Source organism: Moschus berezovskii, chromosome 4, assembly GCF_049115385.1.
Source record: "Moschus berezovskii isolate FMDL1 chromosome 4, NW_MosBer_1.0, whole genome shotgun sequence".
Classification (NCBI taxonomy): Eukaryota; Metazoa; Chordata; class Mammalia; order Artiodactyla; family Moschidae; genus Moschus; species Moschus berezovskii.
In genome coordinates, this window is record NC_142463.1 from 105,643,872 (window position 1) to 105,659,053 (window position 15,182).

Below are 15,182 nucleotides of genomic sequence, written 5' to 3' on the forward strand. Positions count from 1 at the left end.
TGTTCTTGCCTGGAGAATCCCAGGGACAGAGGAGCCTGGTGGGCTGCCGTCTATGGGGTCGCACAGAGTCGGACACGACTGAAGCAACACAGCAGCAGCAGCAGAACAACCTTAGGGGCTTCCCAGGTGGCTCAGTGGTGAAGGATCTGCCTGCCAAGCAGAAGATGTGAGTTTAATCCCTGGGTTGGGAAGATCTCCTGGAGAAGGAAACGGCAACCTATTCCAGTATTCTTCCCTGGAGAATCCCAAGGACAGAGGAGTCTGGCAGGGGGTCCATGGGGTCCCAATTGAGTCAGATAAGACTAAGTGACTAAACAACAACAGAGCAACCGTACACACGTTGTAATGTTGCACACATTAGTACACCTTTGGAATAAAATCCTGAAAATGGGTCAAAAGGCACATGACTATAATTTTGAGAGATACTGGCAAACAATGAATAAGCTTGTTCTCTGCATGACAGGGAATTAAGAATTTCTGGGTATGCATGGGTTAAAAAACCAAACCAAACCAAACCAACCCCACCCCTCCCCAAACAAAAATACCCCAAACAGCTGAAACCAAACTTAAAATAGAAAGTGGGAGCTTCTTACCTGTTGCCTCTGAGTATAGAGTCTTCTCATCAACACTTCGAACATTACAGGAAAGAAACAACTTCCTCCCCTCAAGTTTATCAAGTTGGCTATTTATCACAACAACAGAACAAATGGGGACAGGTCTGCAGAACAAAAAAGGAAAAAAATCAGTTTTTATCAGAGGGAGTTGGTGATGGACAGGGAGGCCTGGCGTGCTGTGATTCATGGGGTCGCAGAGAGTCAGACACGACTGAGCGACTGAACTGAACTGAACTGAACTGAAGAGATGATCAAGTGCATGACAGGGGTGGAAATTTATGACACTTGGGTATCAGTAGGTACTGACTGTCTTAGATAAATTACTCCTAAAGTGGGGCTGACATCACCAGTCACTCACACTCCCTTGCTCCCAAGCACAACTGTGCTCAGGTGGCTCCTGGGCATCCAGTCTCAGCCTGCTGTTGTGGGTTACGTTCAAAGAGATCACCAGGGATTCCGGCTCTGTGATGGCAGGGACTGTCCCATCTGAAGGGAGCTGAAATCCTTTAAAGAAATGAAAATAGGACCTGGAATGGTCCTAGTTAGTTTCTCTCGTTTTCTTTGACATAATCAAAATTTCTCACCCAATCCACTTTAGAGTAACTGTCACTAGAAAGACACTGAATAACAAACTGCTGGTATTAGCTTAATGTGTTAAGTCAGATCTGTCCAACAGAACTGTAAGTGATGACAGAAATGATGAGCCACAACTGAGCTGTCGAACATGGTTGCCAGAGATGGCTACTCAGCATTCAAAATATGGCTATTGTGAATGAGAAGCTAAATCTTTAAACTAGTTTAGTTTCAATTCAGTTCAGTTCAGTTGCTCAGTCGTGTCTGACTCTTTGCTACCCCATGAACCGCAGCACGCCAGGCCTCCCTGTCCATCACCAACTCCTGGAGTTCACCCAAACCCACGTCCATTGAGTTGGTGATGCCATCCAACCATCTCATCCTCTGTCGTCCCCTTCTTCTCCTGCCCTCAATCTTTCCGGGCATCAGGGTCTTTTCAAATGAGTCAGCTCTTCGCATCAGGTAGTCAATGTATTGGAATTTCAGCTTCAGCATCAGTCCTTTCAATGAATATTCAGGACTGATTTCCTTTAGGATGGACTGGTTGGATCTCCTTGCAGAACAAGGGACTCTCAAGAGTCGTCTCCAACAGCACAGTTCAAAAGCATCAATTCTTCAGCACTCAGCTTTCTTTATAGTCCAACTCTCACATCCATACATGACTACTGGAAAAACCATAGCTTTGAATAGACGGACCTTTGTTGACAAAGTAATGTCTCTGCTTTTTAATATGCTCTCTAGGTTGCTCATAACTTTCCTTCCAAGGAGTAAGTGTCTTTTATTTTCAATTAATATATATTTAAATTTATATAGCTATATGTGTCTACTGGCTATATGGCTATATGTGTCTATAGTCAGCTCTGGGAATCTTAGAGAAAGTGCTGTAGTGAAAAACGTTCAAGGTAAAATTTTAGTTGGGAGAAACACAAAGGAGAGCAGGGAGATGTGTTTTATGTTCCTGTAGTACCATCATGTAGATGAAGGAACTACTCCATGTGGAAAGGAAATGAACACTCTGATTACCCTTCTGTCCAGTTTTTGCTTCCATTAGCTTTTCCTGAACTTCTTGATGAAAAAACTGAGCTTTGCCAATCCAGTATTTACTAAGACTCCCTGGTGGCTCAGATGGTAAAGTGTCTGCCTGCAATGCGGGAGACCCGGGTTCGATCCCTGGGTTGGGAAGATCTCCTGGAGAAGAAAAGGGCAATCTACTCCAGTACTCTTGCCTGGAGAATCCCACGGATGGAGGAGCCTGGTAGGCTACTGTCCATGGGGTCGCAAAGAGTCGGACACGACTGAGCGACTTCACTTTCACTTTCAGGAGACGTTAGGTGTTCTTGCCTGCTCAGCATCTCCCTTTCCTACTAACATCGCTCCTTTCATTTATCCATCTGTTCTACCTCTCACCACTCATCCACACACCAATACTCCCTTTTCTTTGGGGAATCAGCCCCATTTTTAACTCATGTATGTTGACTAGGGTTGACAGCTGACTCTTATCCTTCACACCCCCTGACCCCCAACAGTGACTGGTTGTGCATATGAGCATGAGCTGAGACTCTCAGTCCTGGAACTTGTGCTGGAGCCCTTGGGGCTGGGTTCTTTTTCTGCTTGAGTTGCTAGGCTTGCAAGATACAAGCCTGCCTGTTAGCTGTGGCACTAAATTGGGAAACGCTACCCAAGGATGGAGAAGGTCTAAAGGAAAGTGTGGCTGAGGCACAGGCCCAGATTCCTAATGGCATCACTGAATGCCAGCACCCAGACATACAGACATACCTGTCTTCTCCACCATGCAAGCCAATACGTTCCTTTTTTCCTTGTGCTATTGTGAATTAAGAGGTCTGTCCCTTAGAATGAAAAGTTCCTTGTTTAATAAGAGAAAGTAAGATAAAGGAGAAATACAAAATAATATAACTGTTTATAGAATATAATTTTCTTAGTGCAACTAATATTTAGGCACAGATAAGCTTGATTGGCATAAAAAACAGGCTTCATATAATTTTATTTATCCAGTTTTATTAGGCAACTCACTTAGATGTGTGTTAGAAGCAAAAAGAAAGATAATAGAGATACAAGCAAATTTTAAAAATAAAAGAGAAAACATACATATACAACAGAGAGGCTTAAAAAGTTAAATGGTGAATCTGACAAACAGAGAAAGCATAAATAAATAAAGCAGAAAAACATCTACTTCTGCTTTATTGACTATGCCAAAGCCTTTGACTGTGTGGATCACAACAAATTGTGGAAAATTCTTAAAGAGATGGGAATGCCAGACCACCTGATGCCTCCTGAGAAATCTGTATGCAGGTCAAGAAGCAATAGTTAGAACTGAACATGGAACAACAGACTGGTTCCAAATTGGAAAAGGAGTACATCAAGGCTGTATATTATCACTCTGCTTATTTAACTTCTATGCAGAGCACATCATGAGGAACGCTGGGCTGGAAGAAGCACAAGCTGGAATCAAGATTGCTGGGAGAAATATCAATAACCTCAGATATGCAGATGACACCACCCTTATGGCAGAAATTGAAGAGGAACTCAAAAGCCTCTTGATGAAAGTGAAAGAGGAGAGTGAAAAAGTTGCCTCAAAACTCAACATTCAGAAAACTAAGATCAAGACATCTGGTCCCATCACTTCATGGAAAATAGACTGGGGAAACAATGGAAACAGTGACAGACTTTATTTTTTTGGGTTCCAAAATCACTACAGACGGTGACTACAGCCATGAAATTAAAAGACGGTTGCTCCTTGGAACAAAAGATATGACCAACCTAGATAGCATATTAAAAAGCAGAGACATTACTTTGCCAACAAAGGTCCATCTAGTTTTTCCAGGAGTCATATATGGATGAAAGCTCAGTGCTGAAGAATTGATGCTTTTGAACTGTTGTGTTGGAGAAGACTCTTGAGAATCCCTCGGACTGCAAGGAGATCCAACCAATACATCCTAAAAGAAATCAGTCCTGAATATTCATTGGAAGGACTGATGCTGAAACTGAAGGTCCAATACTTTGGCCACCTGATGGGAAGAGCCAGTTCATGGGAAAAGATCCTGATGCTGGGAAAGATTGAAGGCAGAAGGAGAAGGGGACAACAGAGGATGAGATGGTTGGATGGCATCACCTCACTAACTTGATGGACATAAGTCTGAGTAAGCTCTGGGAGTTGGTGATGGACAGGGAGGCCTGGCATGCTCCAGTACATGGGGTCACAGAGTCAGACATGACTGAGTGACTGAACTCAACTGACTGAATTGGGACCAAAAAGGACATAACTAAGTACTTAACTGAGGTAAGAAAAATTGAGAACACTATTAATAACTTCATGTTAATAAATTTGAAAACTCAGATGAAATGGAAAAAGTTGCAAAAAAAAAAAGTTATTGAAGTTGACAAAAAATAAAAAAAAGGGTTAGAAAACCTGAATAATTGAATAAAGAAGTCACTGAGGCCCTAAGAGGATAGAGAAGCCACACCTAGGAAGGATCCAGGTCTTTGAATCATTTCCGGGGTGGATCCTTTACTAACTTTCACACATAAGACAATGCAAACAAAAAGTCTATTGATTTAATCAGGTAAAATGTTAAGGGTTATAATTGTACCTAGTGCTATCCCAACTAATTTACTACATTAAAAAAAAAGTCCGTATTTTTGACTTCTAGTTTAATGTACAGAGAACTTGGCCTATAATATCTTGATTCTTTACAATATATTGAGATTTGATCTATGGACTAATCCTGATTGGTTTTTGTAAATTTCCAAGAATGCTTAAGCAGAAAGTACATTTTTCTCTAATTACTGAATATAGGGTTCAACATATGTCCAATAAATCATACTTGTTATCTTGAGGTGTTTAAATTTTTTTCTATTTTTTTTGTCTGTTTGATTAATAATTGAGAACAGCTTGCTGCAGTCTCCCACTATGAAAATAGATTAATTTATTCCTATGAATCTACTAACTTTAAAGTTATTTTATTATATACATACTGGATTAGAATTGTTACTATCCACTACTTAATTGAATCTCATTATTATGAAGTAGTCTCCACTATTCCCAATATTAATTTTTGATAATTTATTTTTTTCTGTGGCTACTCCACCTTCTTTTGCTTAGCGTATTTTTCCTTCTGTTTTCTGTGTCATGTTTTAGATATGTCTCATATAAACAGTTTATAGCTTTTGTATTATAAAAGTCAATTTTATAATTTCTTTCTTTGAACTGGTGGTTTGATCCATTTATAGTTAGTGTACTTAGTGTTTCATTAAGAGCTATTTCTGCCATCTTATTTTGGTATTCTATTTGACTCTAATGATGCTTCCCCTCCCTTTCTTGCATTTCAAAAAATTAAAACTTTCTATTCATTTAAATAGTTATTTGGTTTTTACTCTTCTACTGGTTAGGCTTTAACTATATACACTCATTTTTTCATTATTATCCTAATCACTTCTGCCACTGACAAATACAAAGATGAATTATGTTCACCTATGTTTACCCCCTCCCCAAACTGCATACTATTTTTAAAAATGCTTAAATTTTATTTATTTATTGGACACAGCATGTGGGATCTTAGTTCCCCAACCAGAGATTGAATCCATTCCCCCTCCACTGGGAGCTCATTCTTAACCACTGGACCATCAAGGAAGTCCCCATACTATTTTTGTTCAGTATTTTAGCTGTCCTTTTTTGAAATCCCCAGAATATAGCCATTATTACTACTAACATACAGATTTTGTGGAGATTTACATTATCAACATATTTACTGATACATTTGCTCGTTATTCTTTCTTTTCATCCTCCTGTATGGTGGTATTACTTTTCTTCTTTCTGAAGTATATTCCTTAGGAGTTCCCTGGGTATTGTCCTGTTGTTTGTAAATGTTTCCCATTTTTGTTTAAGTAAAAATGGCTTTATTTTGCCATCATTTTTGAAGTTTAGTTTTGCCAAGAGCATGATTCTAAGTTACATGTTTCTTTTAGCACTCTGAAGATATTTTATTTTCTTCTCCCATGCACTGTGACTGAAAAGAAGTACACACTAAGAGGCAAGACTACTCTGTTATGAGCCTCTTGTCTTTTATCTCTGACTACTTTTAGATCACTTTGCCTTTAGTATTCTGTAATTTCTGAAGATACAGATTTATTTTTATTTCTTGATATAAGTTGTACTTTCTGTGTCTATGGCTCATGATTTTCTTTAGTTCTAGAATATACTCACTGTGATCTCTTCAAATATTAGATCTTTCCCATTCACGCTACTGTCTTCCAGAACTCCAACCACAGCACATTAAGACTTCTCACTTGTCCTCTTAGCTTAACCTTTCTTGTTTTCCACTTCTTTTTCTATTTGCTCTGAATTCAGTTTGATTTTTTCACTTTCAGCTGTGTTTAAATAGCCCTTTAATCTATCTGCTGAGATGCTTCTGTTTTTAAACAGTGTTTTCATTTCTGTAAGTTTTAGGTTCTGTGGCAAACCTGTTAATTTTTATAGCTTTGTGTTGCTTTCTTTTTGTGATTTCACATCTCATACATAATTATTTTACACTATAGATCTAATTATCATGCTATCTTAAGCCCCTGAGGGTCCAAGTCCATTGTTTATTGTTTCTGCTGATTCTCACTTACAGTGGTTTATTTCCTTACATTTTGGCACAGGATCTAGTTGCTCTCAGCGAGGAATGTCATTCAGAATTTCTGGTCTGCTATGTTGCATGAATAAGTCTAATCTAGAACTTCCCAACCAATATACCATGAATGGGTTATAGAAATGTTGAGATCTTAATCCTTTTGGCAGCCTAGTCACCACTACTCATTAGCTTCTTGGTCTAGTTATCTTAATGTACTAAGCGCAAGAAAATAAATCAAGTGTGACATTTGGATCAGGGGGCTGAAAAGTATTGGGGATGATTAAGAAGCAGTTTTGCAAGTTTCCCTGGTGTCTCAGTTGTAAAGAATCCACCTGCCAATATAGGAGACATGGGTTCAATTCCGGATATCAGGAAGATCCCACATGTCGTGGAGCAACTCAGCCTGTGTGCCACAACTACTGAGCCAGTGCTTTAGGGCCTGGAAACCACAACTACTGAGCCCATGTGCCCTGGAACCTGTGCTCAGCAACAAGAGAAGCCACTGCAATGAGAAGCCTGCACTCTGTATCTAGAGAGCAGCCCCAGCTCTCCACAACTAGAGAAAACCCCACGCATCAGTGAAGACCAGAATAGCCAGTATAAAAAGAAAGAAGTAGTTTTGCTTGTTAGAAGCAGAAGGGTAGATTAAGACACCTGAAACTGACACTATAAATGATCTTCAGTTAAATTTTAATCCCAGGTGGTTGTCTCTAGCATTCCAGAGGGCCATCAATTGATTAAACATGTTTTTTTCATTGTTACTATTATTATTATGAATCTAACAACTTCATACAGAATTACAGGGTCTAATAAATAACTTCTAGACTACTTATATAATATAATGCTTTATTCTGATCTTTAATCATCAGAAGAGAATGGAGGTTGTGCACTGCAGTGTCAAGTACCAGATTTAGAAGACTTGAGTTCTAACCCTGGCTGTATTCTCTCAATCCATGTGACTTAAGGTAAAACTTATTTTCAGTACATTTTCCAATTGTGAATAACAAATAAACAACAAAGTAACTGATTTATGTGAATAGTTTGTTGGATGAGACGGACTAGGTATAAGACCTGGCAGGTTGCGTGTGCTCAACACACAAACACTTGTCGCACTAAACTGTAATCCAAATAAATACTCTGCTGAACTTGTTTCTAGATGAAACCCCCCTTTTTTTGACAAGTGAGGTTGTACTGTATTCTTTACCTTTATGTAAACACAGAAAAATATTTTAAAAACTGTGAAACAAGGAAAAATACTAAAAATTTAATTTAAAATATATTATTTATCATGTTAGGAAAGCCATTCCTAGGATCTAATTTTTAGTCATAAATGATATAAAATATTGACTACATGTAAGGATGACAGTTTCTCCCAAATTAATCTTTAAAGTCAACATGCTGCTGCTGCTAAGTCGCTTTAGTCATGTCTGACTCTGTGTGACCCCATAGATGGCAGCCCACCAGGCTCCATAACTGTTATCAAAATCACATTTTGCTTTTGGGTAGAATTTGACAAATTTATTCTAACTTTAATTTGGCTCACTCAACTGAGACAGAGAGGTGATTGATGAGACATAGGGTTAAACAAGAGAATGAGGTACAGTGACAATCTGGGTGAGGGGTTAAAAATCTAACATACAACTAGGAATAAGAAGAAATTATCTCAACATCATAAAGGCCACATATGAAAAGCCTATAGCTAATACCATACACAATGGTTTAAAGACTGATACTTTTCCTCTAAGATTTGGAAGAAGACAAAGATGCCTACTTTTGCCATTTCTATTCAACAAAGTACTAGAAGTCTAGGCTGAGTAGTTAGGCAAGAAAAATAAAGAAAAGGCAGACAAATCAGAAAGGAAGAAGTACATAATCTCTGTTCACAGGTGAAATGGTCTTATCTATAGAAACTGCCAAAGATTCCACAGAAAAACTGTTAGAACTAATGAACAAATTCAGCAAAGTTGCAGGATATAAAATGAACATAAAAAATCAATTGTATTTTTATATATGAACCATGAACAATCTAAAAAGGAAATTGAGAAAACATTTTCATTAAAAACAACACTCATTAAGAATAAAATACTTAGGAATAACCTTAATCAAGGAGACAAAAGACTAAGAAATTAAAGACACAAATGGAAAGACATCTCGTGCTCATTAGTTAGAGGACTCAATATATATATATATATTTATCTATTTATTTTAATTGGAGGCTAATTACTTCACAATATTGTGGTGGTTTTTGACATACATTCAATGAATCAGCCATGGGTGTTCATGTGTTCCCCATCCTGACCCTCCCTCCCACCTCCCTCCCCATCCCATCCCTCAGGGTCATCCCAGTGTACCAGCCATGAGCACCCTGTCTCATGCATCGAACCTGGACTGGTGATCTATTTCACATATGATAATATACATGTTTCAATGCTATTCTCTCAAATCATCCCACCCTTGCCTTCTCCCACAGAGTCCAAAAGTCTGTTCTTTACATCTGTGTCTCTTTTGCTATCTTGCATATAGGGTCATCGTTACCATCTTTCTAAACTCCATATAAATGCATTAATATACTGTATTGGTGTTTTTCTTTCTGACTTAATTCGCTCTGTATAATAGGCTCCAGTTTCATTCACCTCATTAGAACTGATTCAAATGCATTCTTTTTAATAGCTGAGTAATATTCCATTGTGTATATGTATCACAGCTTTTTGTCTGCTGATGGATATCTAGGTTGCTTCCATGTCCTGGCTATTATAAACAGTGCTGCAATGAACATTGGGGTACACATGTCTCTTTCAATTCTGGTTTCCTCAGTGTGTATGCCCAGCAGTGGGATTGCTGGGTCATATGGCAGTTCTATTTCTAGTTTTTTAAGGAATCTCCACACTGTTCTCCATGGTGGCTGTACTAGTTTGCATTCCCACCAACAGTGTAAGAGGATTCCTTTTTCCCCGCACCCTTTCCAGCATTTACTGTTTTTGGACTTTTTGATCGCAGCCATTCTGATTGGCGTGAGATGATACCTCATTGTGGTTTTGATTTGCATTTCTCTGATAATGAAGACTCAATATTTTTAAGATGTCATTACTACCCAAAGCAATCTTCAGATTCAGGGCAATCCCCATTAAAATGTCAATGGCATTTTTCTCCATTGTGTTTTCAAGGTTTTTAATCATCTTTACTATAATTATTCTGAATTCTTTTTAGGTAGTTTGCCTATTTCCTCTTCATTTATTTGGACTTCTGTGTTTCTACTTTTTCCTTCATTTGTGTAGTATTTCTGTGCCTTTTCACTATTTATTTATTTATTTTCATTGTGTTTGAGGTCTCCTTTTCCCAGGCTTCAGGGCTGAATTCTTCCTTCCTTTTGGTTTCTGCCTTCCTAAGGTTGGTCCAGTGGTTTATGTAGGCTTTGTACCGGGTGAGATTTGTGCTGAGTTTTTCTTTTGTTTGTTTGTTTTTCCTCTGATAGGCATGGCAGAGTAAGGTGGTAAACCTGTCTACAGATGATTGGGCTTATATTTTTGTTTTGTTTGTTGTTTAGATGAGGTGTCCTGCACAGGGTGCTACCGGTGGTTGGGTGATGCTGGGTCTTGTATTCAAGTGGTTTCCTTTGTGTGAGCTTTCACTATTTGATACTCCCTAGGGTTAGTTCTCTGGGAGTCTAGGGTCTTAGAGTCAGTGCTCCCACTCCAAAGGCTCAGGGTTTGATCTCTGGTCAGGAATGAAGATTCCACAGGTGGTTTGTTATGGCATTAAGTGAGATTAAAACAAATACCCAAAAATGAGGAAGCAAAGATGAACCCCAGACAAATGGCAGTTATAAAATCAGGCAAATAATAATTAAAATAATGGAATATACACATATACATATATACCCAAAAGCAAAGTCAAAACAGTCCATAAAAATACAGTACAGTAGATTGACCCAGAGAACAAATGAAATAAAAAATTGTATTTACCTGTTAAGAACAAAACTAACTAAAACACAAACTGGAAAATAAAACTAAAGCAAGGTGCCAAGTGGGGAATAAAGCAATGAAAACAAAACTAACAAATATGTTGAGAGGAAAGGAAAGAAAGAAAAAAAATAAGAAAGAATAGATATGCAAAGTTAAACAGGGATAGATGAAGAAGATTTATATACATTAAAGATTAACTGCAAGGGGAAAAGAACAGTAGGAGAGGCAAACAAAGGAATATATGTAGAAAAAATATAATAGGTTAAAAAATTAAAAATTAAAATTATAAGACAGAAAAGAAAAAAGAAAAAGAAAAACTCCACTGCAAAAGCCCAACATCGAGACAGAGGTTTATAACAACAATAAAAAGTGTGACTGAATATACACATATACATATACACCCATAAGCAAAATCAAAACAGTCCAACAAAAATAAAGTCAATAGATTGACCCAGTGAACAAAGTCTACCAGTTAATAACAAAACTAACTATTGCATATCTATTCTTTCTTTTCTTTCCTCTCAACATATTTGTTAGTTTTATTTTCATTGCTTTATTCCCCGTTTGGCACCTTGTTTTAGTTTTGTTTTCCAGTTTGTGTTTTAGTTAGTTTTGTTCTTAATTGGTAGATATAATTTTTGGTTTCCTTTATTCACTGGGTCAATTTGTTAGTTTTGTTTTCACCAGATGGTCAATACCGAAATCAGATTCTTTGCAGATTCTATTCCTTGCAGTCAAAAATGGACATGCTCTATATAGCCAGCAAAAACAAGACCAGGAACTGACTGTGGCTCAGATTATGAACTCCTTGTTGCCAAATTCAGACTTAAATTGAAGTAAGTAGGGAAGACCACTAGACCATTCAGGTATGACCTAAATCAAATCCCTTAACGATTATACAGTGGAAGTAACAAATAGATTCAAGGGATTAGATCTGATAGAGTGCCTGATGAACTCTGGATGGAGGTTCATGACATTGTACAGGAGACAGGGATCAAGAACATTCCCAAGAAAAAGAAATGCAAAAAAAGCAAAATGGTTGTCTGAGGAGGCCTTACAAACAGATGTGAAAAGAAGAGAAGGGAAAAGCAAAGGAGAAAAGGAAAGATATACCATTTGAGTGCAGAGTTCCATAGAATAGAAAGGAGAGACAAGAAAGTCTTCCTCAGTGATCAGTGCAAAGAAATAGAGGAAAACAATAGAATGGGAAAGACTAGAGCTCTCTTTTGAGAAGGCAATGGCACCCCACTCCAGTACTCTTGCCTGAAAAATCCCATGGATGGAGGAGCCTGGTGGGCTACAGTCCATGGGGTCACTAAGAGGCGGACATGAATGAACAACTTCACTTTCAATTTTCACTTTCATGTATTGGAGAAGGAAATGGCAACCCACTCCAGTGTTCTTGCCTGGATAATCCCAGGGACGGGGGAGCCTGGTGGGCTGCTGTCTATGGGGTCGCACAGATTCGGACACGACTAAAGCGACTTAGCAGCAGCAGCAGCAGCAGAGATCTCTTCAAGAAAATTAGAGACACCAAGGGAATATTTCATGCAAAGATGGGCTCAATAAAGGACAGAAATGGTATGGACCTAACAGAAGCAGAAGATATCAAGAAGAGGTGGCAAGAATACACAGAAGAACTATACAAAAAGATCTTCATGACTCAGATAATCACAATGGTGTGATCACTCAACTAGGGCCAGACATCCTGGAATGAGAAGTCAAGTGGGCCTTAGGAAGCATCACTATGAACAAAGCTAGTGGAGGTGATGGAATTCCAGTTGAGCTATTTCAAATCCTAAAAGATGATGCTGTGAAAGTGCTGCACTCAATATGCCAGCAGTGGCCACAGGACTGGAAAATGTCAGTTTTCATTCCAATCCCAAAAAAGGCAATGCCAAAGAATGCTCAAAATACCACACAATTGCACTTATCTCACACACTAGTAAAGTAATGCTCAAAATTCTTCAAGCCAGGCTTCAACAGTACATGACCCTGAACTTCCAGATGTTCAAGCTAGATTTCAAAAAGGCAGAGGAACCAGAGATCAAATTGCCAACATCTGTTGGATTATCAAAAAAGCTAGAGAGTTCCAGAAAAACATCTACTTGTGCTTTATTGACTATGCCAAAGCCTTTGACTGTGTGGATCACCACAAACTGTGGAAAATTCTGAAAGAGATGGGAATACCAGACCACCTGACCTGCCTCTTGAGAAATTGGTATGCAGGTCAAGAAGCAACAGTTAGAACTGGACATGGAACTAACAGACTGGTTCCAAATTGGGAAAGGAGTATGTCAAGGCTGTATATTGTCACCCTGATTATTTAACTTATATGCAGAGTACATCATGAGAAACGCTGGGCTGGATGAAGCACAAGCTGGAATCAAGATTGCCGGGAGAAACAGCAACAAACTCAGATATGCAGATGACATCACCTTTATGACAGAAAGTGAAGAAGAACTAAAGAGACTCTTGATGAAAGTGAAAGAGGAGAGTGAAAAAGTTGGCTTAAAGCTCAACATTCAGAAAGCTAAGATAATGGCATCTGGTCCCATCACTTCATCGCAAACAGACAGGGAAACAATGGAAATGGTGACAGACTTAATTTTTTGGGCTCCAAAATTACTGCCGATGGTGACTGCAGCCACGAAATTAAAAGACGCTTACTCCTTGGAAGAAACGTTATGACCAACCTAGACAGCATTTTAAAAAGCAGAGACATTACTTTGCCAACAAAGGTCCATCTAGTCAAGCCTATGATTTTTCCAGTAGTCATGTATGGATGTGAGAGTTGGATTATAAAGAAAGCTGAGCACCAAAGTATTGATGCTTTTCAACTGTGGTGTTGGAGAAGACTCTTGAGAGTCCCTTGGACTGCAAGGAGATCCAACCAGTCCATCCTAAAGGAAATCAGTTCTGAATATTCATTGGAAGGACTGATGTTGAAGCTGAATCTCCAATACTTGGGCCACGTGATGTGAAGAATTGACTCATTTGAAAAGACCGTGATACTGGGAAAGATTGAAGGCAGGAGGTGAAGAGGATGACAGAGGATGAGATGGTTGTTTGGCATCACTGACTCAATGGACATGAGTGTGAGTAAACTCTGGGAGTTGGTGATGGTCAGGGAGGCCTGGCATGCTGCAGTCCATGGGGTCGCAAAGAGCTGGACATGACTGAGTGACTGAACTGAACTGCAAGGGGAAAAGAACAGTAGGAAAAGCAAACAAAGGAATAAATGTAGAAAAATAGTAATAGGTTTAAAAAATGAAAACTTGAAATTAAAAAAAGAGAAAAGAAAAAAAAAAAAAAAGGAAAACTCCCCAGAACTGCAAAAGCCCAATGTAGAGGCAGAGGTTAAAACAACAATAAAAAATATGACTGAGGAAAAAAAAAAGTTCAGAAGCTTAATTAGATTTCATAATGCCAATAAAGTTGACAACTTCAAGAGGGAGAAAGAAATAATCCAAAAGAATCTACAGAACAAGTCAAAACATAAGAATATTAAATGTTTTTCTTGAGTCACTGGTGTCAGAGTCCTTTCCCTCTCTGGGAATCACAGTTCACCTCACCTCCCTAGGATGCCCTCCAACACTATGCTGATCTCTGGACCTGCTGTAGGGGCAGCTCAGATTCTAATCTGGTCCTACTCCCTTGTGTTCTTGCCTTCAATGTCCACAGCTATCTGGACTAGTGCGTTTTCTTTTGTGGGAGCTCTCAGTGTCTTTTTATATATTCCATAGACACAGAGTCTGCCTAGTTGATTGTGTAGATTTAATCTGCAGCTTGTACATCTGGTGGGAGGGTTTTGGGTCTTCTTCTGTAGCCACACTGCCTCTGGTGGTTTTATTTCCACCTCTACATGTGGGTCATTCACTGCGGTTTGCTCCTGAGGCTGCCCTGGAGGACTTGGGTTTGCCCCTGTGAGGGCCAGGTGTGGAGATGGTGCAGCTGCTTGGGTCACAGGGGTTCTGGCAGCACCAGGTACTCAGGGGAGTTGGTGGCTAGGGCAGCAAGAAATATAGTGCTCTAGAAGGGTATGGCAACCAGTATTGGCCAATACGCTCCAGTATTATTGGTTGGAGAACCCCCTGACAGAGAAGCCTGGCAGGCCACAGTCCACAGGGTCGCAAAGAGTTGGACAGGACTGAAGCAAACCTGTGCACATAGATGCAAGACTTTTCTTGCCTGTGGCAACTCTGCCCCAGTGAGAGTTGAGCGTGAAGGTGGTGCAGCTGCTTGGCTTGTGGGGACCCTGGGACATGAACTGCCTCCACCACAGGAGTTATGGCACTCTCAGAGTCTTTTATCGAGACTTGTAGCTGGTGATCAGAAGGCCTCTTTGGCCAGTCTTTCTCTGTAGCTCCACCCGTTCAGGCCCTTAGAGAGCTTGCTCCCTT

General features: G+C 39.3%; 1 protein-coding gene across 2 annotated transcripts in view; it reads right to left on the reverse strand.

Annotated features, from left to right (window-relative positions):
- The window catches only part of THEM4 (thioesterase superfamily member 4), a 62,259-nt gene that overhangs the window by 15,571 nt on the left and 31,506 nt on the right, over positions 1-15,182 (reverse strand). For both annotated transcript variants that reach the window (XM_055404023.2, XM_055404024.2), the window contains exon 5: positions 594-718. In XM_055404023.2, the coding sequence (XP_055259998.2) occupies positions 594-718 (125 nt within the window). The remainder of the gene's footprint in view (positions 1-593; positions 719-15,182) is intronic.